The sequence below is a fragment of the Populus trichocarpa genome, chromosome 12 (assembly GCF_000002775.5).
Source record: "Populus trichocarpa isolate Nisqually-1 chromosome 12, P.trichocarpa_v4.1, whole genome shotgun sequence".
In the NCBI taxonomy this organism is placed as follows: domain Eukaryota; kingdom Viridiplantae; phylum Streptophyta; class Magnoliopsida; order Malpighiales; family Salicaceae; genus Populus; species Populus trichocarpa.
Window position 1 is genome coordinate 10,654,639 of NC_037296.2, and position 22,485 is coordinate 10,677,123.

Below are 22,485 nucleotides of genomic sequence, written 5' to 3' on the forward strand. Positions count from 1 at the left end.
AAAATAAAAAATAAAATGGAATTTGAAGAAATGATAGGGCATTAAGAACTTCAGAAGAAGGAAAAATCAACAAAAATCCACCTGGTTTTGTGTTATAAGTATAACAAAAAGGATAAGTGGTACGTGGATACTCTCAATAATTGTTTTTTTACTTTTTTTTGCCACTTTGTCTAACCGCCATCATGCATTAAAAAAAACATCCTACACAATTCAAGAATTGTGCTGATATAACTAGAAATCCTGACTTGGATGGTGGCACTTTCTTTATTAACTGAATTGACTAATCGAATCACGGCATTTTGCGTTTTTGTTTTTGTTTTGAAGAGAGGATGGTGAATCGGATGAACAGGGCAAGCAGTCCCTCCGCATCAGAACCTTATCAACTCCAGGAACGTATTTTTTTCATCCATGAAAAGTTTAAACAAAGGTATCTGGTCGAGCTTGGCAGCGCATAGATTATCTATCAATGACAACTGACTTGCCAACTTGTTAAAAGAAACGACTGGCTTTATAGAGCTTTGCATGCCTTGGCATCTCGCAGGAAGTGAACTGCTTTACTCGAGGCTTTAGGAATTGTAAACCACAGGGAGGGAATAGATTTTCAGTTCGAGCCTAGGAATATGACCCTCGTTTCTTAGATTGGAGTTCCTCCTGCAACGCTGTAGAGATAGAGTTACATGCATTTCCTAGTTTAGAATAAAGGCAACATCAACACCGAATGATTATCTACCACATAACATTGACACTTGAATGATCAGTGCAAGATAAACAGGAGAAAGCGTAGACAATAGAACTGAAGTGTTCTTTTCCCTTCTGTTTATTTCCTTTTTCTTCTCCCCAACCTCTCCAATGGGGTTACAACACCACCCCCCCCCTGGTTTCAAAAGATGACGTCCTGACTGATAAATATGAGCTTGAGAAGATTTCAACTGGCTGGTTCATATCTGCAGACACAGTCGTATAAATTTCCTTCGATCAATTTTTCTGCCAGCCTCTGATTCTTCACCATTGCAAGCTGCATTAATGAGATACGTCCACATATTAGATGGTGTCAATAGAAATACTCGAAAGTCAAAATATGGATGACACGACTTCAATAGATGCCTGAGTTGGCGTCTTGAATGCCATTTCCTCGAACATTTTAGAATGTCAGAAGATAAACTACCACAAGGCCACGCATGAAGCACTTCAATGGTAAAAGAAAAGCACCATTTTAACTCTCCATAGAGTGTTACCTTCAAAGCCTCACATTTAAACCGAGCATTGAAATTCGTGTGAAGAGCTCTACCCATCCCTTCCAATACAATCTGCGCAGCACAAACTCCAACATGTGATTACAGTTGCACTCATTTGTCCTTTATTTTATGCTTGGAGCAGTTTTTTCTCAAAATAAAGAGAGGAAAAAAAGAAGTTAAGGCAAACCGATATACTTGATCATGGGGACTTTAACAAAGTTAAGCACTGATAAAGATTTTGATAATAGGATCCAGAGCCATACCAAATCAGCATCCTTTGCAGCGGCAGCAAGCTCAGAGCTGACCTGCCTCAAATCAATGCACGGACTCCCACACCCATTCTCAACAACCATCAAGGGAACTGAGGAGGAATTATCTTTAGAACCATCTGAAGTGTTTATCATTGCATCAACAAGTAGGCCACCTGCTTCAGCAGCTCTGCGAAGAATGTCACAATGCTGTGGAATAGGAAAATCAGTTTCCTCACTTTTGTTTACTGGCATAATTCATGGCATTGTTCAAGTAAATGCTACCCAACAACGAGTTCTGCAACTCCAACACTAACATAGACTATGAATTACATCTTTTCTGCTTCCTGAATTAACCCCCTGAAAATTCTCCAATCAATTTCTTGAACCATGGTCGGAACTGTGCTGTTCTTTAGTTGACTTAAAATATTTACAGTTTTTATTTACCAGACTGCATAACGTAGGAGCATTGACATAAATTAAAAATTTTCCACTTTGTCATGGTGAGTTCTTATGAATCCATGTGCAGAAAGAAAGTTAACAAATGCCTAGACATTTATCAGTATGAAAAAAAAAGACATGCGACCACACAATTCGTGTGAACATGAAGAAGAGAAAAACAAAGACACTCGGACAAATAATTTTAAAAAAGAGAGATAAGAAGTTTGCAAAGCATCAAGCATGTGGCCAAACCTTTGCAGCCTCAGCGACAATGTCAGGAAGCTCCATAGCTGTTACATCATTTAGTGCTGGAAGGGAGTTTGCAACCAAAACAACCTGCATAAACAAAATGGTGGGTAGTGCACAAATTATTGAAAAGTCTTCTTTCACTAGCATCACGGAAAGGCAGACTTACCTCAGTTCCATGACGGAGGAGTTCCCGTGCTAGGGGAAGCATCCCTAAAATAACATCAGCACCTGAGTTGTCCACAAAAAGTAAAGCTCGCTTATGAGGGCAAGGCTTCTTATCTCCAGACCCCAACATTCTTTCTTTGAATGCATCAAAGTCATCCACCTGGATACCAATACGAGCAAATAATTGATTCAACATGCAATGCAAATCATGTATTCCCATTAAAAAATATATATTTATTTCTCCATTTACCCGCCAAGGTCTTTGCATTTTATTGCGACTCATTCTATAGATTTCTATGATTGTTCCTTTGTGATAGAGTTCCACACAAGCACGAGATCCCCAGTCAAATATGTTCGCAGCTAGAACACCCTCAATTAATGTAAGCAATCGTGTCTCCTGCAAGATAAAGAGGATTTTAGGTGATAGAAAGTTACTAGGTGAATCAGCATTATCATGCTAGAATGACAGCACAAAATTTCTGTCATAACTGTCAAATTAACTCTTGGTTCCAATTGGGAAAAGAAGAAAGGGGAAAGGAAGAAGGTTAGGATCATAATTAGACATACCTCTGTCATGCTATCAAGCTCCACCAACAGGTCAGGTAACACAGCGAGTGATGCCTCATTTTCTCTGTTTGCATTCAAAACCAAGAATCAATAAATGAACAGGAAGAAAAAAGTGTGTGCAACACACTATAACTGTGTTGCTACATCCTCTTCATCCTCATACATATAGCTTTCAGATGTTAAGTAAATTGCATAAAAAAATTACCATTAACAAGTTGGATAATACAAGTGATCAGGCAGGGTACTCTCAGAAGCCCTAGGAATATAATTTTTTTTTCAATTACAGAAAATCATTGTTCAGTTTGTAAGTATGATAACAATAATAGGCGTCTTAACATTTTCCACTCTGGCATGGATATGCCTCTTTTTATACATACTCTGATCAGATTAATAAGTGTAGATCATAAACAAAGTTGTGAAGGAATTGATAGAGAAACTAAGTTCAAATAATTTCCAGAGGCTGTTTAAGAAAGAATGTGGTTACCTCTGTTTTATGCTTCTATATGCGTCCACAAATTGGAATTCTCTCAAGCACTCTTCCCTTAGTTCCAAGAGATTGGCCAATCCTAACTTCCCATATGCTGCAGGCTCCTCCATCAACCTATTTAGTGTTGGAAATTGGTAAATGAAGAAAAATGGCCTTCATAACATGAAGATAATGTCAAGAAAGAAGATATCCAACTGAACAGCAAAACAAAACAATGAAAAAGAATGACACTGCAAAATTCTTATTGTGCAGTGATGATTTGAAACAAAACGATTTTGCATCCAGCAGGAACCAAAACAAAGAGTGACCAGAAAATTGAGGGAATGGGTTATTCATCAGTAAATCATCAATATTAACAAAACCGTAGAAGATGCAAAGATGGGACCAGCACTTCAGTCCCATATTAAAAAGCATTACAATGTACAAGTAATCTAAACAACATACTTGAAGTTCCAACTTTAGAATAAAGAAACTCTTCAATAAATGTATAAAAATAACGTAATAGAATGTTTACCACTATTCTAATTACCTTGCCAAGTGAGCAGAAAATGCATGAGCGAAAGCATCACCTCTTCTTTTAGAATCATCCGTTCCACCTTCACTAGCCACTGCCTACAAAATTTCACATTAAGCTCTTAATATATTTCTTATGACATTATGGACAATCGAACTTCTTATTTTTCTAATTATTCAAAAAATAAATTAACTGGCATTGTGTGTCAGGATGGTAACAGTCCTGGGCTCATAACCCAAAAGTATTGTGGGATAGGAGTGTCCACATATTTCCAACCCATGACCTCAAGTAGGATTAGCTTTTCAATCAACCAAGAGACTAAATTATTACCTCGACAATCAAAATTTGCATCTTCTGTACACGAGATTCTTCAATTTCAAGAACAGTGCTAATTACATTTAATGGGGGTACATATTCTTAATTTTATATTTAATACCAGAGTACAAAAATTTCACAGGCTGATGTATGTTGACTCTGCGCACACAAGTTGATGCATGATGACTCTGTGCGCGCACAAGTGCAAGCGTGGGGGTTATGTGTGTGTGTGCAAGAGTAAGTGAGAGAGATTTATGACAATATTGATGGTTACCTTATCAACAAGATCTGGCAAATGGTCAGACAGCACAGTGAACCAGTACCTACATTGACATACAAAATCAGCTGGGAAACCTTCGTATCATGCATATGTGAAAGCAGAGGATAAACTGTATTGAAATAGTTTCAATCACGGATTATCAAAATATGTAGCATATTCCCAGAGTTTACTCACTCTAATTCACTGTGATCTGCGAGGTCGATAGTGTTAGGCTCATACCTGTTGGAATGAAATCAGTTTGCTTCACAAAGTTAGATGGAGGGGTGACTGATGAATCACATATTTATGGCATAACAGAAAAAAAGGCAATAATTGTTTTTTTTTTCTTTTGCAAATTCAAGCTTTACACTTGTTATATTAATTGAATTCTTTGAGAATGGAGAGAAAAAAAAGCCAAATTCTCTATACAATATTTTTGCTCCTCAATATGTTGGCAACATTATGTTCATGGGACAAGTTAATGCCACAATAGAATAAGATTTTATTAGTCTAGGATACTAATTTAATAATTGAATCAAACCACTCAGAACAGTGAAAGCATTTATGTTTAGAGAGATTATCTAATGGAGTGTTTAGCAATACCAGTGTACAATTTTGCATACATTTTTGGGTCTGCCAATTGTGGAAACACCTCCAGTGTGGGTACAAGATGCAGAACACCAACATTTAATGCACTGGCATCAGAACGTAGAGTACCACCTTTGGATGAAGGAACTTCAAAGCCACCAAGCCCAGTGGTTCCAGATGAAGCCATTGGTACAGGAGCAGTAATCTCAGTTCCCTTCTGCACAAACTTTTCCATCCATGAAATCTGCATTTGAATCAACAATAAATAATGTGTAAGGTCCAATTCAAACAGGATGTGTGTGTGCACGCTCCTGCAAGAACATGGGAATCTGGTGCTTAAACCAAAAAGGCTTAAGCAAACTTCTTCTATCATCTGAGCCACCATCAAAGGTTTTTATTTCTCGATGGAAGACATTGTGAAACTGATAAATAAGATTTTCAGCCAGGAAGTTTACATATCCAGACTATACTCACTGATGAGAAGTAGCTAGTTGTCACTCACATATAGGAGGAAGAAAGCTCATGATGGCTTAACCATAACCTCAAAAATAGACATCTGCATCTCTATGAATTGTCTATATTAAGATAGTATGTACAGGAGTGATTTGCATAATAAAGTTGAAAATATAAAATAGTTTTCCATGAAGATAATTAGGTGAGACATTCTTTCTTGTTGCCAATTATTTGATCACATTATTTAATTTGAAAGGTTATTGAGAAGAATATATAGATTCCAACCTTTTTACCTCTCATGGCTATCAAGTTGATCCATTATAGATTCTTTTTCTTTACTTACCCTCTTCCTCTTCCTTTTCCTCTTCCTTCTCCTTTTCACAGGATAAAGTCCTAAATAGCTGCTTCAAGAATCTATTCCTACATGATATCTCATCTGTGTCTAGTATAGTGGGAAAAAAAGGTTTGCAAGGAATCAACATAATGGAGTTGCTTTTGGCAACTATTATGTGTGGCATCCCTAGAGCAACAAAAGATTTCACAGATAGTGGGGTTCTCCTGAGTTATCAAATGTAATTTTGGTGCTGTAGGACCAAATTGTGAGATGTTAATATATAAATACCAGCTTTAGAAAAATAGGTCAGGGCCACCAGCTACCATTATGGTACTACAAGACTTCCCCACATTTTGAACTTAGAAAAAAACCATGACCCAGCCCAATTATTTCAAGATAGTTGGCAGTCTAGGTCATATGTTTCAAAACCAAACTGCACTTGCCTTCTCATTCAAATCCCCGAGTGGTGGACCGTGAATCTTTCCTCCAGTATATGGTGCACCCATAGGGAACCTTTCAACTAACTGATGAACCATCAAGTCATCAAGACCATGCTTTTCATAGCTCATAAATGCACCTAAAGCTCCCAGAAATCCTTCATGCCGCAAAAACATTGCTTGTGCCTCTCCTTTTGACCTAGACAACCAATGTGAAAACCAAAAAATCTTTTTTCCTTAAATGGTGAATATAGAGAGAGGTAGATCATGAAAAAAAAAATAGCCAAGAAGCAGTAGTGTTCATGCAAACAATATATCTATTATCAACCTTACTTGGATCAGACAAAAGTTTAAACCTTGGACAAAAAAAAAAGAAAACAATCCTCACCAGAAGTGAACAGCAAAGGAAATTGTATCCATTGTATATGCATGACCCCTAATGAAAAACCCTCCAAAGAAGATTCTCTTAAGCCCAAATCGAAGTGCATTCAGGTATGAAATCTGCATACAAGAAAAGACAGCCACCGCATTCATGTTAATTAGTCAGTCAGTTGTCCAACATGATAATACCACAAAATCATCTCAGAAATCAAATTGCAGATAGCACTTCACCACACCAACAAATATGACATAATACCTGATATCTAAAAGCAAGTCCATCAAATTCATAACTAGCAGGGTCTTGTAAGTAAAACCATCTCAATCTGTAGATTTTAATTTCCACTAGAAGATGGCTAGGCATTGGTAAATGCTCCAATTTTCATATTAGAAGACAGTTCCAATAATAATTATACTCATAGCGAAAGTTTTGGTTGAAAGATGATTCAGTCTTTAAACAATTATCATCTATGCCAAGATTTGACAACAGCCACGTTCTACAACTAAAGGGGAAAACACATTGTTTCCCCAAGAGCCTGCAGGTTTTTATTCACCAATTGGGTCCTTTCCTACACTTGAAATTGAAAAAAGAAAATATTCCTATGTGTCAAGGACTTCATACGTGTAACTCTTCTCAAAATTTAGAACAGGTTGTAGTATTACCTATAATATGGTGAAGTAAAAAACAATAATAATCTAGAGGATAAGGTACTAAGATACTAAAGTTAAAATAAAAAATAAATATCAATCTATAGCATACATGGCTTCATCATCACTCTAAGGCATTCTTTATAAGGAATCATTTATGTCACTCACCTGCCCAATGTTATATGAAATCATTCGCAAGAGGGACAGGGAAATATCTTCAGGTCTGTAGTTTGTAAGTTCCTTCTTTTCAGAGATAGCCTTGCCAAAACTAGAAGCGATGGTTGATGCTGACAGACCAATCTATAAAGATATGATAAGAGGAAACATGATCACCATAACATATTGAAATTTTTTATTTTTTATTTTTTAAAAAACTAACTATATTCCAAATATGAATCTTGATGACACTTCGTAGTTTGTGCCTTTTAGTTTCACGTGTTACCTATTGCTATGCTGAAAGGAGTGAACAAAATAAAAGTATACCTTGTTATAATCCATACCACCATAAATATCACCAACCAGCATGTCAATTGTTCCATTATCACCCTTTTGACTCAGCTCTAGCAACTCATCAAAACTGCAAAGGAAATCAATAAAATGAGACCTTAACAATATTTATGAATAGTGAAAATATAGGAAGATTAGATATCATAACGACCTCTTGCACTTGGTTAACAGCCTTCCCAAGCCCCAGTAAGTACCACCACCAACATTTGTCCCACTGACTCGTTCAAACTTCCCATCCCCATCAACCTTATAAAAATTGAAGGCATATTTTATCCTTTGTGAGTTTTTACCATACTCAAAGTGAAAATAATAAACTGAGAAGAAAGATTAGTTTACCTTGATCATACTAACACCAGATCCAATGTTAACGAGAAGATAAGGGAACATATCATTCTGATCAATCTGCACAAACTCTTTCTGACCCTCCATGTGTGTGAAAGCTTCATGGCGAATAGCCTACTCAAAATTTGGTGCAGAGAGCTATGTGGTTAATATAGATTTGAAAACAGCAAGTCTAAAATAAATTATGGATCATACAAATGGATGTCAAACATGCTTAAGCTAGCAAGTGAAAATAATGTGATAGCGGTGACAAATTTGATGATAATATTGGCCAGAAAACTAAGAGCAGTCCCATCATTCCTATTGTAACAAGAAGGCAGTGTCATCATAATCTAATTATTTCAGTAATCAAATACAGATATAGGATAAGTCTACTACCCAATAAGAGTTAAGAGCATGACTTAAACTCAATGGTGATGGCATTTTTCCAGTAAGAAACATACTCCACTACTCACCATAAAAGAAAACGAAAAACATAAGTTCAAATGTTTTTATGTTTAAAAAGATGCACAAACACAAATTACTTATCAAACAATAATCCTGTTTTCAAAAACAATAGTCAATTAAAGTAATAAATAAGAATTGGAAAGAAAGTGGTAAGAGTAATTCAAGGTTCCACCTTAAGCAAAAAGTTCGCTCCTGCCACAAGACAATCCATTTCATCTTCTTTGTCAAGACTAACCCCAAGCCTTTCCTTTAAGAGGTCTGCATACTTGTATGCCCCGCCACCTGTGGCCTTCTCAGAAAATCAACATGTTAATATGAAAATCTGTTAGGGACAAATGAGTAAAAATAGACTTTGACTAGTGTAAACAAGATTATTTTAGTCTTTATTGCACAGTTTTCTCCTTCATATTCTATATTGATGACCAGCTGTACTATTAAAATCATGACTTAAGAAGCAAGGAACTTGTAATTTGAACATTAGTAAAGAATAAGTAGGGATGTTGGATTTAACACATACTTTTTTCTACCTCAATCATATTTGAGGGTTGAAAAGCTGCTCATAAATTGGAAACATGGTATACAGAATGTGGGTTTTATGCAGAGTCCGATTGCATAACCAGAGGAACAACATTGTCATGTGTAGCAGTAACAGATTCTCCAACATATTTTGATGCCAATGCAAGGAATTGCTAAAACTAGGTTAAACTATATCTTGATGAAAAGATGAACAATAATTTCTAAAATTCCTTTTTCTTAGATACTAACATATCCTGTTTGCATTACACATATATTACCTCCTAATTTCAGTAAAGGTCGTAAATAAACCACAAGTAATGCAAAAGTACCCCCTGCAGAACTGAGAAAACATAAAAACAAAGTTTACCTTAATTACAGCATTGCCATTGGATGAGGTATCAGAATGCCAGCTATGTGAATCCACTCCTATTTGCAGGAAAATCACCAGAGTTATTAAAAAAAAAGGAAATGAAAATGAAATCGGTAACTTGCAACTAGTCAAACAAGCTCGTTAAACATCAAAGTGACATGGTCTGATTCCAATGACAAAAGATGCTCGTTGAAGAATGATTAGTAAGTTATAGAAAGCATACCACCACGATGAAGCTGCTTGGAAGAAATAAAGTCCAAGCACTCATTGATCTTGCTTGTCTCAAACTTAACAAAATGAAGTCTTCCTCCAAGAATGGGGTAGCTTCTCCTATTACCATTGGAAATTCCCAATCTCTCCTTCACTGTCTTCTTCCTCTTATCATTAGTTGGCCGGTCTTGGTGTCTTGAAAAATACACCAACTTGATTAGAGAACCTGCAGACAAACACCATTAACTGATCTTTCATGCATACCACTGGTGATCAATCTATCAACGTTCAGCTTGTCAACATGAAAATCTAGAACAATACGAAATGAAGAATTTCCCACTGAAGGAAAACAGAAAAAGGTAAAACCAGTTGTCAGTTAGTGATAGAATTGTTGTAACTATCACTACTAAAAAGCAATATAATGTATATCCGTTTGAATTTTAGAAAATATATTTCTAATTCCAGCAAGCAAACCATCAAAATGTAGGTGTGGAAGCAAATCCTTCTTCAGTGCAGTTAATGAAATGAATGAACGGAAGTGTTTGAGAAAACATGGTCTTAAACAGAATTGGCAGAAAAAAGGAAAAAACATGCAAGCAAGTACATGGAGCACGCCAAAATCCAGACTTTTATTTCGTCTCCATTCTCCCAAAGAGCCAGACAGAAAGACAATTCACAATGAATGAATGAGAGATAATTCATAACAATTCAAACAAAATACAACTTCCATGAAAGAATAAGAATCAGAAATCTAATTAAGCCATCAAAAAAAAAAAAAAACACAGAGAGAATTCCAGATTCGAATAATGAATAACTTCTACCTCCAATATCAAGAGCCAAATGGGATATATCATCAGATTGATTAGGCAACAGAATTGTAGGATCCCTCTCCTCAAAATTCCCTTCAATTGCAGCCTTGCTAAGGTCCAGCTGTGGTCTGGAACCAGACCTGTGGATAGAAGTGCTAGTGGGAGGAACCATGTCTCTCTCACCTTGACCACCGCTCCCCTCCTCTATTACCTTGTCAATCACAGACTCCCCTTTTATTACTGTGCCTTCAGTTTCAAGAGCTGGGCGGTCCTCCCTCAGCTTGTCAATCACAGGCTTGGCAATCTCAAACTCCTCCTTTATAATTATACCGTCAATTCCAAGAATTGGGTCCTCTTTTAAACTTGCCATTAATCCCAAAAATAAAAAAGAAATTTGTCACCTGCTCCTTAACCTACACGTATCCAACAACTGTTTTGGTCAGACTTGTAGTTTTTTCCCCTTGTCCTATGCTCCAAAAAGAAAGGAATAAAAAAAAAAAAACTTTGTTTTATATAAAATCCAATCAAATTAATCAAGACAAAGATTGGTATATAGAAAAACTCGATCAAAATGGATTAAAATATAGATAATTCTTAATGCCCATGTGATTGAAAAGTCCTCAAGGACTAGTCAATAATTCATTTTACGAAACTAAGACTTGAGAAAACAGACAAAATGATTAGGTCCACATTGAATTGAATAAAGAAGAAGCTAAGCTAAGATATTGGTGGTGAGAAATAATGCATCTTGATCCAACGGCTCAAGGACTGAACTTTGGCCTACAAATCAAGAAAAAAATGCAAGTCAAGGGAACTCAAAGAATTCAAATTGAAAAAGGATACCAAAGCAAACCCAGAAAGTAAAAAAGAAACCATCTTTTAAAGTTGGGTTTTGGCGGAGAGAAGTAAAGAGAAGTTATTATCAGCTGAGCTGAAATTGAAACAAATAAAAAACGCAGACCTTTGACAGTTTTTGTGCTTTGTTGGTGATGATTCGATTGTTGTTGTTGGATCGCAATGCGAGGACGAGGATTTAGGGGATACGAGAGACGGATCGCGTGCAGGGCAGCCTAAAACCGTACGTCAGAAAGTTGTGTTCTCTGTTTTGTTTTCGTGTAGTTGAGACTTGAGACTGGTTAGTTACAGCAAGCTAAAGCGGGAACTTTGTTGTCAAGGGCCCGTTTGTCAAAATATGATTGCAGTGAAAAAGTATTAAAAATCATAATTTCAAGTGCGGGTATTATTATCTAGATAAACGAGATCAAAAAACTGTCTTGGCCTCGTAGGTCAATATAGATATCTAACTTTTGACTCGGTATAGGTATAGGTATAGGTATAGATATAGGTTTTAAATTAAATTTGATGAAAAATAACTTGATATAACTTATTTAATTTAATATACACGTAAGCAGCTTAACTGTCTTCATCAATACCTTATTTGATTTTAAAAAAAATCAAAACAATAATATTTTGGATTGATTTATATCAATTTCATTGAAACAGTATCCGATGAGTTGTAATCTCTCTCCATTTATATTCATACTAACAACAAATTATTGAGATAAAAATGAGAACAAATATATAGGAGATGATTTTGAAAACTAAAGATAATATTCACAAATATATCATATTGTATATATAAATATTGCAACACTTCATGCATGATTGAGAGTATTGAAATTATTTTCAAATATTGTCTCTTCTCATATATAGTATCAAAGTAATCTACATATCTTATCTTTTAGTAATGTCTTCACCCAATTCTGTAATCTTTGCTCTAAATCATAACCCTCCCCTTTCCTCACATCTTCCCACAATCAATCTTCTTAAAATTCAATTCACCAAATACAACTATCTTTCCTGAAAAACTTTATTTATGTCATTGTCTATCTAGATTATGTTGAAGATCATATTCATCCACCTTTCAAAACACTTCTCACAACATCATAAAACTCTTTTGAATCTTCTCATAATCAATCATATCTTTAATAGTTTGCTATGATCAGCTCATCCTTAGCACCTTCATTTCCTCCTATCATGAATCCACCACTCCTACTATCGTTGACATTGACTCTTCACATGCCTTATTGTACTCTCTTCAATAAAGATTTGTTACACACTCTTAAACACATATTATTCAAATACATCTTCAAATAAAACACTCTGAAGAAAGGTAGCCAACTCATCTCTGACTATTATTGAAATTAAATTAAAAAGGGCATTTAAAGATATCAAGATTTTATTAGGCCATCTCAAGGTCTAAATAATTTATTACATAACATGTTGGATATGGTTTCAAGATAAATTAGAAGCCCAATTCAACTAAATTTATGATTTTGCTTTAATATCCTTTTGAATAAGGGTGCTTTTAGTAATTTATGTATTGTTTTTTTTTTTGTTAAATAGCCTTTAAATAAAGGACATTCAAAATGAATTATACTTGGCATAATTATAAATAAAAGAAGCTACTAATATTAGAAGCTCTACTGTAAAAGAAGAGAGAAGCAAAAATAAAAATCATACACAAATACTTGAAACATCCTCTCAAACATTAGTTAAGTCCACAAATGAAGGAAAATATTAAAATTCTTTTCTTGTCAAATCAAATCAAACATTAATCTGGTATGATTAAAACTTTTAAATTTGTATGAAAATCTTTTCCTTCAAAGCAAAATTAAAGATAAACCCTTGAAGAATTCAAAATTCAAATCTAACAATTTTGATACCAGCATACAAAGAGAGTTTTCATCTATTTTGTATTCAAATTTATTCTTATAATTTTATTTATCACTTTTAGTTTATTATATATGCAACGAAAGTGAATTAATAATTTTCAAGTTCAATTTTGATTACAAATATTTAGCAATTATCTATGGTTAAAACTCTAGTAAAAGTTTGACAGAAAACAAAAATTGATAAATCATTGGATGGCAAACTAAGTTTACAAATTAATTAATTTGTTAATCATGATTGCTATTTTTTTACAATATTTTTTGAATTCTTTTGTCTAAATGAGTTTTTTTTTCATATAAAATCTATTTATATTATATAAGCATATAGGGTGCATGAAGTGAACAAAAGTTTAATTTGAACTCATTAACTTATATAATGATAACAATAACATTAGCATAATATTATTTACATATATTTTTATTTTAAAGTTTTTTATTATTGTATGTGGCATGACTATAAATTAACAATAAATGAAAATTGTATGAATCCATTTTTTAAATAAATTCTCTCTCTCCCTCCCTCCCTCCCTCCCTCCCTCTCAATATTATCATATTTTGATAAAAATAATAATAGAAATTTCAATTATTTTAAGGAAAGGAGTTAAAAGTAGCATGAGATAATAGCTAAAATTATATATATGAAAATAACTAAGGATCAAATATAATATTTGATGAACTTTGATGTATTATTATTTCTGGATTTTTCATATTATTGGCCTGTTTATAGTACTTTAAGAGTTTAGTTAAGATCATTATAATTTTTTCTGATTTTTTTTGTTGATGTTGTTTTTTATTGAATAAACTATGCTGCTAATAGAAAAAACCATTTTGGTGTCAAAACAATAAAATTACATGAATTAGAAAAGACAATTTTGACAAAAAAAAAAAACTCTCCTCCATAATTTTATTTGTTGTCTTTCTTATGAATGTTTATTTTCTATTATCCTATAATCAAATAAAAATAGATTTTAAAAAGCAAAGTTATTAAACATAATTAGGCTCATGACTTGATTCACAGGTTAGGTAAGTTAACCTAGGTTTATACAAAAAGAGACAGTGTTTGAGAATAACTTTAATGCTATCAATCATGCATGAAGTATTGTTATATTTACATATACAATCTATTACATATATAAAGTAAGATACATTTAAAATTTAAAGTACAATTTTAAACATTATCTTTAGTTTTCAAAATCATCTCTTTAGATTTGTTCTCATTATTATCTGCATAATATGTGGCTAGTTTGAATACTAATGGAGTGGATTTCTCTTGTTGGATTTGTGTTTGGTTTAATGTTATTTGCAGTGTTAATTGTAGGATTGGTTATGAGTTAACGAGAGATTGCAGCTCATTGAATGTTATCTTAATAGCCCCCTGTAGTCACAAAGGGGTTCAAAGACATTAAGAGTGGATCGTACAAGACTAAACTTGGGATTAGAAAGAGGTTTGGTAAATGTATTGACAAGTTGGTCTCACAAGGAAATGAATTTAACATGGAAAGCATTAGAGGCAACTAGATCACTAATGAAGTGAAAATCAATTTCAATGTGTTTTGTACGAGCATTAAACACTAAGTTAACAGTGAGGTAGGTAGTGCTGATGTTGTCATACCAAAGAGGAGGTGATGAGGAGAGGAGAAGACCAGTTTCACGTAAAAATGATTGGATCCAGAAAAGTTCAGTAGTAATGTTGGCTACGACTCAATATTCAACTTTAATACCGCTATGAGATATTGTTTGCTACTTGAGAGAGCTTCATAAAATAAGATTGGATCTAAGAAAGATATAATAATCACTAGTAGAACATCTATTATCAGTATAACCAGCCTAATCCGTATTGGAAAAGGGTTGAAGTTGAGAATGAGCAAAAAAGAGTCCATGATTGGTGGTGTTCATGAGATAATCCAGTATGCATTTAATAGCATTCCAATGATTAGTGGTTAAAGAATGCATGAATTGACAGACTTCGCTTACTATATAAAAGATGTTCGGTCGTGTAAATGAGAGATATTGAAGAGAACAAATTATGTTGTGATAAAGTGTTAGATCTAAAAATGGAACACTTGTGAATTGTGCCAATTTGGTGGTGTAAGCCATAGAATATGAAATTGGTTTGGTGGAATGCATATTAGTATTTGTAGGTCATGATGCTGATGTAGAATGATTCCATGAGAAGTGGGAGATACCTGAATACCCAAGAAGAAATTTAACTAACTAAGATCCGTGAGAACAAATTCGGTGTGAAGCTATTCGATGAGATTGAGAATTTCCTGAGTATTTGGACTAGTGACTAGAATATCATCCATATAAATTAACACAAAAAGCTTGATATGAGTAACATTAAGAATGAAGAGTGAGGTATCATTCTATGACCCAACAAAACCAAGAGAAAGAAGTTTGGAGTTGAGTCTAGAAAATCATACTCGCAGAGCTTATTTGAGGCCATATAGTGCTTTATATAATTGACATGTACGACCATGAAATTATGAATGAGAGAAACTCGGTGGTTGGGTCATGTAAACATCTTTATTGAGAACACCATGTAGAAATGTATTTTAACATCAAGTTAATGTATGTGCCATTGAGCTTGCACTACAAGAGATAAGATGATTTGAATTTTAACTAGTTTAATTACAGGGCTAAAGGTGTCATCATAATCAATACCTTGTTATTAATGGAACCTTCTGCAACATGACAAGCTTTATAGTATTCAATAGCTCCATCAATATGAAGCTTAATATGAAAGATTTATTTGTAACCAATAATGTTTATATGAGGTTTATGTGGAGATAAAGTTCATGTCTTATTATGTATAAAAGCATAAAATTCATTAGCCATGACATTACGCCATTCTTGATATTTAAAAGCAGTGGTTAAATAGTTTGGTTCATTAACGAGAGATGTAGTAATAGTGAACAAAGCATGCTTGGTTGAAGCTACCATATTAGGAGATAGTTGATTGGTTTTAAAGATATTTTTGCGAGATCATGTTGTCATTGGATGACTTGGAATTCGATCAGTAAAAATAGGACAATCCACTAGTAATACAGAGGTTGTTAAGGCTAGAGATGATGAACATCTAGTATAAGTGTCTGCAATAGCTGATGATAGAGATAAAGACTCTGTGTAGAGAGGTAAAAAGATATGATAAGTCTCTTAAGTGTGTACTTGTGCAACAGAAGTAGCTTGTGAAAGTAAAAGATGAGGAACATAACACATAGGAGTTCAATTGGATATGAGTTTTTTAACAATAAAGATATTAGTGAAAGAAAATTGATGTTCATAAAAACTAATATGACGAGAGACATATACACAACTAGTGAATGGGTCAAGATACTTGTAACCTTTATAGTGAGAGCTATAACCTAGAAATATACAATGAAAGGTGAAAGTCACACTTGTGATGATTATAAGGATGAGGAAAAGGTCAATAAGAATAATTAAAAGTTTTTAGAAACTTATAGCCAGGAAGTCATTAATACAAGAGTTTAAGAGGAGAGAAATTAGAGGTTACATGAGAGGGTAGATAATTAATAAGGTATATAGCTGTGAGAAAAACATCATCCCAATATGTTTGAAGGACATATACATTGGCAAGAAAAGGAAGGTTTGTTTAAAAAATGTGACAATGTTTTCGCTCAACAAAGCCATTTTATTGATGAGTATGGAGAGAGATTATGCGATGAGTAATAACATGATTTTAAAGCTGAGTGTGATCCTAAGATATTAACCACCCTAATTTGATTATAAGGCCTTTATTTTACAATTAAAATGATTTTTGACATGACAATGAAAATAAAGAAATATGGATAGAACATCAAATTTGGCTTTGATTGGAAATAACTAGATAAACTTGGAGAAATAATCAATGAAAACAACATAATAACAAAATCAATTAATAGAAAATTGAGGAGTAGGTCCCCATACATCAGTAAAGACTAAATCCATAGGGTTTTTTTAGAGGAATTTAAAGACAATTTAAATGGAAGACAATGACTCTTACTAAGTTAGCAAACATGATAAATATAAGGGAAAGACTCATTTGTAACTAGTAAATGATGTCTAGACATTATTTCTTTGACAATTCCTAAGGATGACCAAGGCAAACATGTCATTGACCAAGATAGAATTGGGACGTTAGGTAATTGTGGAAAAACCATGAAAAGGATAAATACCATTTTTGCTATTACCTTTGATAAGAGTGGCTATCGAGTATTAATCCTTGACACATAAAAAAAAAGTGAAACTCAAAATAGACATCTATATCATAAGAAAACTGATAAATAGATAGAAGTTTTTTTTTATTAATAGCTAGAACATAATGAAAAAATTATTTAGTAGAAGAACAAATAATAGAATGTCCAATATAGTGAATATGGAAACCTTAACCATTGCTTATTTGGAGATCATTAACACCATTGTAATGAGTGGTTTAAAGATTAAGATGATTTAAATCGGAGTTGATATGATGATTGGCATCTATGTCATGAAATCAATGAGAGTTGACAAGAGTGGAGGTAGATGATGTTGGAATTGTTGTGAAATTTGCTCGTGGAGGAGCTGCGAATTGAAATTCTTGATCTAATCGTTGTCATCATTTAAGTGTAGTATGACTAGATTTTGAGCAAATTTGACAAAATAGACGTGATGAGTTAGAAAAAAATAACACATTGACAGAGTCATAAGTAAAAGAACGATCATGTGAATGCTCACAAGAATTATAATGATTGCCACGACAGGAAGCAGTACCACAAATGAACAAATATAGATTATCTATTTGTGAAGTTGATAGATGGAGTAATGATATCAACATGAATGAATTATTATTTAAGGCATAATTCATACATGAGAAAAAAGTCATAAAAAGTATTTAATGTAACTGGTTCAAAGCGTATAGTAAAGATTGTAATAAGAGGGGTTATATTCATATAGAAGGCCAATAAGAATATATAAGATTTTTTTTTTCATGAAAGTTTTGTCCAATAGTAATAAGGGTATTGAAAAGAGATTTACTTCTAGTGAAATAAATGAATTAATCTTGATTTTTTTTAATAATATATTACATACGTGACCTCCCTTAGGTTATAAAGAGGTATTTGACAATTCTTACTTTTGCTTTTAAGTGCTTTTTATAAGTGTTTTTTTCTTGAAAAATATTAAATTTATTTTTTTTAGTGTTTTCTTATAGTTTTGATGTAAAAAAATATATATGAAAAACAATTATTTTAATGCATTTTCAACTTAAAAGCTATTTTGAAAAGTGCTCTACACCACAATCTCAAACACCTTCTAAATGCACGAGGACTTCATATCTTGGACAACTTACTTTTCACAGCATGGCCCTTTTTTAAAAACAAAATGGTTTGAGTAAGAAAGAAAAACTCATGCAATCCTTTTACGCTTCTTCTCTTTTCTTGTGATAATGACTATCAATCAGCGTCTAAACAAAATCACAATTTTAAGATAATGTTTGAGAATTAACACGGAAAAGAGTTTGAGTTTTTAGATTATCAAATCAATTTGTGGGTTACTAGGTTAACCTCGATTTATTATTTTTATCGAAAATAACATTGTTTTAGAGTTTTTTTAAAAGGAAAAAACTTATTGTTTTTTACCCGATTGGATTTGGACTAGGTTAGGTTGGGTCAACCTATCAAGTCACCAGAGTTTAACCAAGTTAATGTCAAAACCAATTCAAATTAACACTCAACCTAAATCATGTTTCGAAACATGAATGTACTAGGTCAATTCGCCAGTCCAGCTGAGTGTAATAACTATGAGCAAAACTCTATTTTCAATTTTTTTTTTTAATTAGCACAATGACAAAAAGCATTTGCCAAATAGCACAATTAAAAACTTATTTATGAAAATAACATAGTTTTTGTTGAGACGCACAAGTCTTACTAACGTGATCAACTATGCAAGTCGTACATGCATGACCAGTTGAATTAAAAAACTATTTTTTTAATTAGAACAACGGCTAAAATATTTAGCCAAAATAGCAAAATTAAAAATATATTTGTGAAAATAGCAATATTAATATAATTTAAATATTGGGTTATAGTTGTAAGTTTAGTTATGTAGATAATTTTAACTTAATTATTATTGTAATTGTAGTAGATAGAAATATAATAATTTAAAAAATGGTTGATATAGAGGTTAAAAATTGCAAAAGAAAAAAGAAAATGAAAAGCTTCAAAATAAAAGGCTTGTTTAAGTAATAGAAAAATATTTTCCTTTTTATTAATAATTTTCTTCTCGTTCTGCAATTTTTTTTTTAATATAAAATAGAAAATGTGTTCATTTAGTGAGAATTAAAAATAATTTTTTAAATTAAAAAACACATCAATATTATAACTATTTATAATAGTCAGCTTACTATTCTAATAATCTAGTTATCAAGCTCTAATGTCCATTTAATGGATGGAATCCTGTCTCTAAAGATCCTAACGAGAAAAGCAAACATTGTTTTTTTGGACAATGAATTAAAATATCATCATAATAGTAAAACAGAGTAGCTCAAACTTTTAAGGAATCAATAATTGGTCCTTATAGTATTAGAGGTGTAACTCCTTTAACAGAACTAGACATGAAGGTCATTAGTGAGCAGTCATTATAGGAACAAATGGCTTTTATCGAGTCATAATAGTAAAACAGAGCAACTTAGGCCTTGTTTGTTTGACGGAAAGTGGTGTCCTGGAAACCACTTTCCAAACTTTCCTGTATTTGTTTGTCATTAGAAAAGTTGGTCAACGAAAAACACTTTCTAGTCAAAGGAAAATTTGGCTTCGTTTCCAGGACAGTGTTTTCCTTTTATTTTTGGTGGAAAACACTTTCCGGAAGTTGTGAAAAATTTAGAAATGTCATATTATTTGCTGATTATATCAAATTTGGTCCTCAAACTTTTGATTGTTATATATATTTTGTTTTGAATTTTTTTTTCAATTTCATCCCTTAAAAATTTATATTAACTTTGGTCTTCATTTTTATAATTGTTATTTGTTTTTTCCTTATCATTTTTTAATTGAAATTTTTTATCTATCAAATTTGGTCCTCATTCTTTTGATTGTTACTTATTTTATTTGAAATTATTTATGAAATGGTAATTATTATTATTTTAATTTCTTCATCTTTCAATTTTTTTATTTATTAGATTTAATCTCTATTATTTTGATTATTATTTATTTTATTTGAGATAATTTATGAAATCATATTTTTTTTCAATTTCATTCTCATTCAACTTTTTAATATGTAAGATTTGTTTCTCATTATTTTAATAAACTTGAAAAAAATAAAACATTAATAAGTTATTTTCCAGCTTATTTTCCATGACATAACCAAACACTGGAAAGTGTTTTCCAACTTATTTTTCATTACACTATCAAACATTGGAAAAATAATTCACTTTCCCGGAATTCAGTTTTAAAAAAGAAACTACTTTTCAGCAAACAAACGGGGCCTTAGACTTGTTGTTCAGGAATCAATTATTAGTCCTTGTAGTGTCAAAGGTTTAACTATTTTAACAGAACTAGACATCGAGGTCATTATTGAATAGTCATCACAAGAATAAATTACTATTATTAAATCATAATGGTAAAATAGAACAACTCAAACTTGTTTTTAAGAATCAATGACTGGTCCTTGTAGTGTTAAAAGTCTTAACACCTTTAATAAAACTAGACATAGAGGTCATTAGTGAGTAGCCATCATAAGAACAAATAGCTTTTATTAATGTGATTATTCTAGATCGTCAACATTCTTTATACGTTCATTTATATCACAATAATAATCACTATGGACTTGATTAATAGGAGAAAGGTAAAATGGGAAACCAAACTTGACATATGAGGTAAAATACAATATCTTAAAGGATTTTATGATTGGCTCTTAGACACTTAGTAAACATTGAAAGAGGAATAATAAAGAGTTGATATATGCAATCAACTTAATTACTTTTGACTATCATTTGCCAAAAAACATGTATCGAGCACTAATTGAAGATAAATATCATGACAAAAACATATTTTTTACTTTTCAAAGAGAAATAGGGATCTTGTTCTGAAATATACACAACATCACTAGTTTATCTATCATGGAAGAGTATTATGAAGAATTTTTCTCTAGTTTTAAAGAGTTTTCATTTATTGAAAGTAAATCCTCATCACTTAAGATTTGTCTATATTTATTTTGAGATTTTATCTTAATTGCACAAAAAAGATTTTGGTAGGATTTTCAAGTGAATTGGCTTAATTTCTAGTATTGACGTGACATGCACTATTTGCACCAATCCCTTATTTATCATAAGAGTATAAGCCCATTTCATAGCCAAAATTTGATGCATGAGGAGGCAAATAGAGTCTTGTGACATAAAAAGGTATTTTTCACAATATAAAGAAACTAAAAGGGTTAATGAAGAGGGAATCCGTTCAAATATTTAGCTAATGATTAGACACTTGAAGATCATGATAAGTTGAAATTCGCTGCTCTAACTTCATCAATTTGTGTTTGTCTAAAATAAATATTTCATTTATATTAGTACATTTAAAGCTGCCTGAAAAATAGTTGCAAATATAACTTATAACTTGATTCTTTTATCTTAGTAGGTTTATATCAAGGTCTGTCTCAAACTTTTAATCTCTTAAATGGTGGTATGGAGTTTAAGGGTGCACATACTAATTTTCTTAAGCATTACCTCTATACTTAGGTTGCACTGCACTTTCTTTATAGGATTTATGCCAACATTGAAAATTACACTTCTTCTCCTACCATTAGAAGGTTTTATGGCAATTTGAATGCATATTATTATTGGAAGCCTAACATTGGATTGTGTTAGACTTCTATATGGTTCTCTTTAATCCATAGATTTTTATAGGCTATAATTTCTTATCCAGATTGTCCTAGACCTCGCACAAATGATGAACAAAAAACAATGAATTTTTAAAGTTTTTAGCACGTATTCACCTTGCTTATCTACCATGTTATTGAGGAAGGAAATATATTTTAAATATTTACAATCCTTATTGTTTTACTCAGATGTTGATCCCACTCTTTTGATGAATATGATGGAGGATTTCTTAAAAGATGTAGATTTATTACTTATCACAACACCAATATTTGAGCTAAAATTTGAGCAATGCATCGAAAAAAGGGAAACTCATTACTTGTAAATATATGGAAAGGTCAACCTAATGCCATATAGGTCAAGTTTCATAAAGCCACCATCAATATGAAATC

At 32.5% G+C, this 22,485-nt stretch overlaps 1 protein-coding gene across 2 annotated transcripts; it reads right to left on the minus strand.

The window, feature by feature from the left end:
- Positions 1–710: 710 nt before the first annotated feature.
- LOC7458035 (pantothenate kinase 2) lies at positions 711–11,684 on the minus strand. Of its 2 annotated transcripts, none has more exons than XM_024582450.2 (23): positions 11,481–11,684; positions 10,532–10,932; positions 9,724–9,936; positions 9,498–9,556; positions 8,787–8,903; positions 8,162–8,281; positions 7,977–8,071; positions 7,802–7,895; positions 7,487–7,618; positions 6,681–6,793; positions 6,299–6,491; positions 5,104–5,312; positions 4,676–4,720; positions 4,496–4,544; positions 3,922–4,004; positions 3,390–3,506; positions 2,906–2,969; positions 2,589–2,735; positions 2,340–2,498; positions 2,177–2,260; positions 1,499–1,693; positions 1,236–1,307; positions 711–1,015 (listed from the first exon to the last, which is right to left on the minus strand). In XM_024582450.2, exons 2-23 carry the CDS (start codon positions 10,887–10,889, stop codon positions 926–928), a joined length of 2,808 nt encoding a protein of 935 aa, XP_024438218.1. In that variant the 5' UTR covers positions 10,890–10,932; positions 11,481–11,684; the 3' UTR covers positions 711–925. The 2 variants fall into 2 exon arrangements, with proteins under 2 accessions (XP_024438218.1, XP_024438217.1); XM_024582449.2 differs by having other exon boundaries at positions 10,532–11,299.
- Positions 11,685–22,485: the final 10,801 nt, after the last annotated feature.

Coding starts and splice junctions, on each gene's coding strand:
- LOC7458035 (XM_024582450.2), bottom strand. CDS start 10,889: ATGGCAAGTTTAAAAGAGGACCCAATTCTTGGAATTGACGGTATAATT. Junction 6,794..7,486: donor TTTCATATAACATTGGGCAG/GTGAGTGACATA, acceptor TCTTGTATGCAG/ATTTCATACCTGAATGCACT. Junction 2,736..2,905: donor AGCTTGATAGCATGACAGAG/GTATGTCTAATT, acceptor TTTATCTTGCAG/GAGACACGATTGCTTACATT.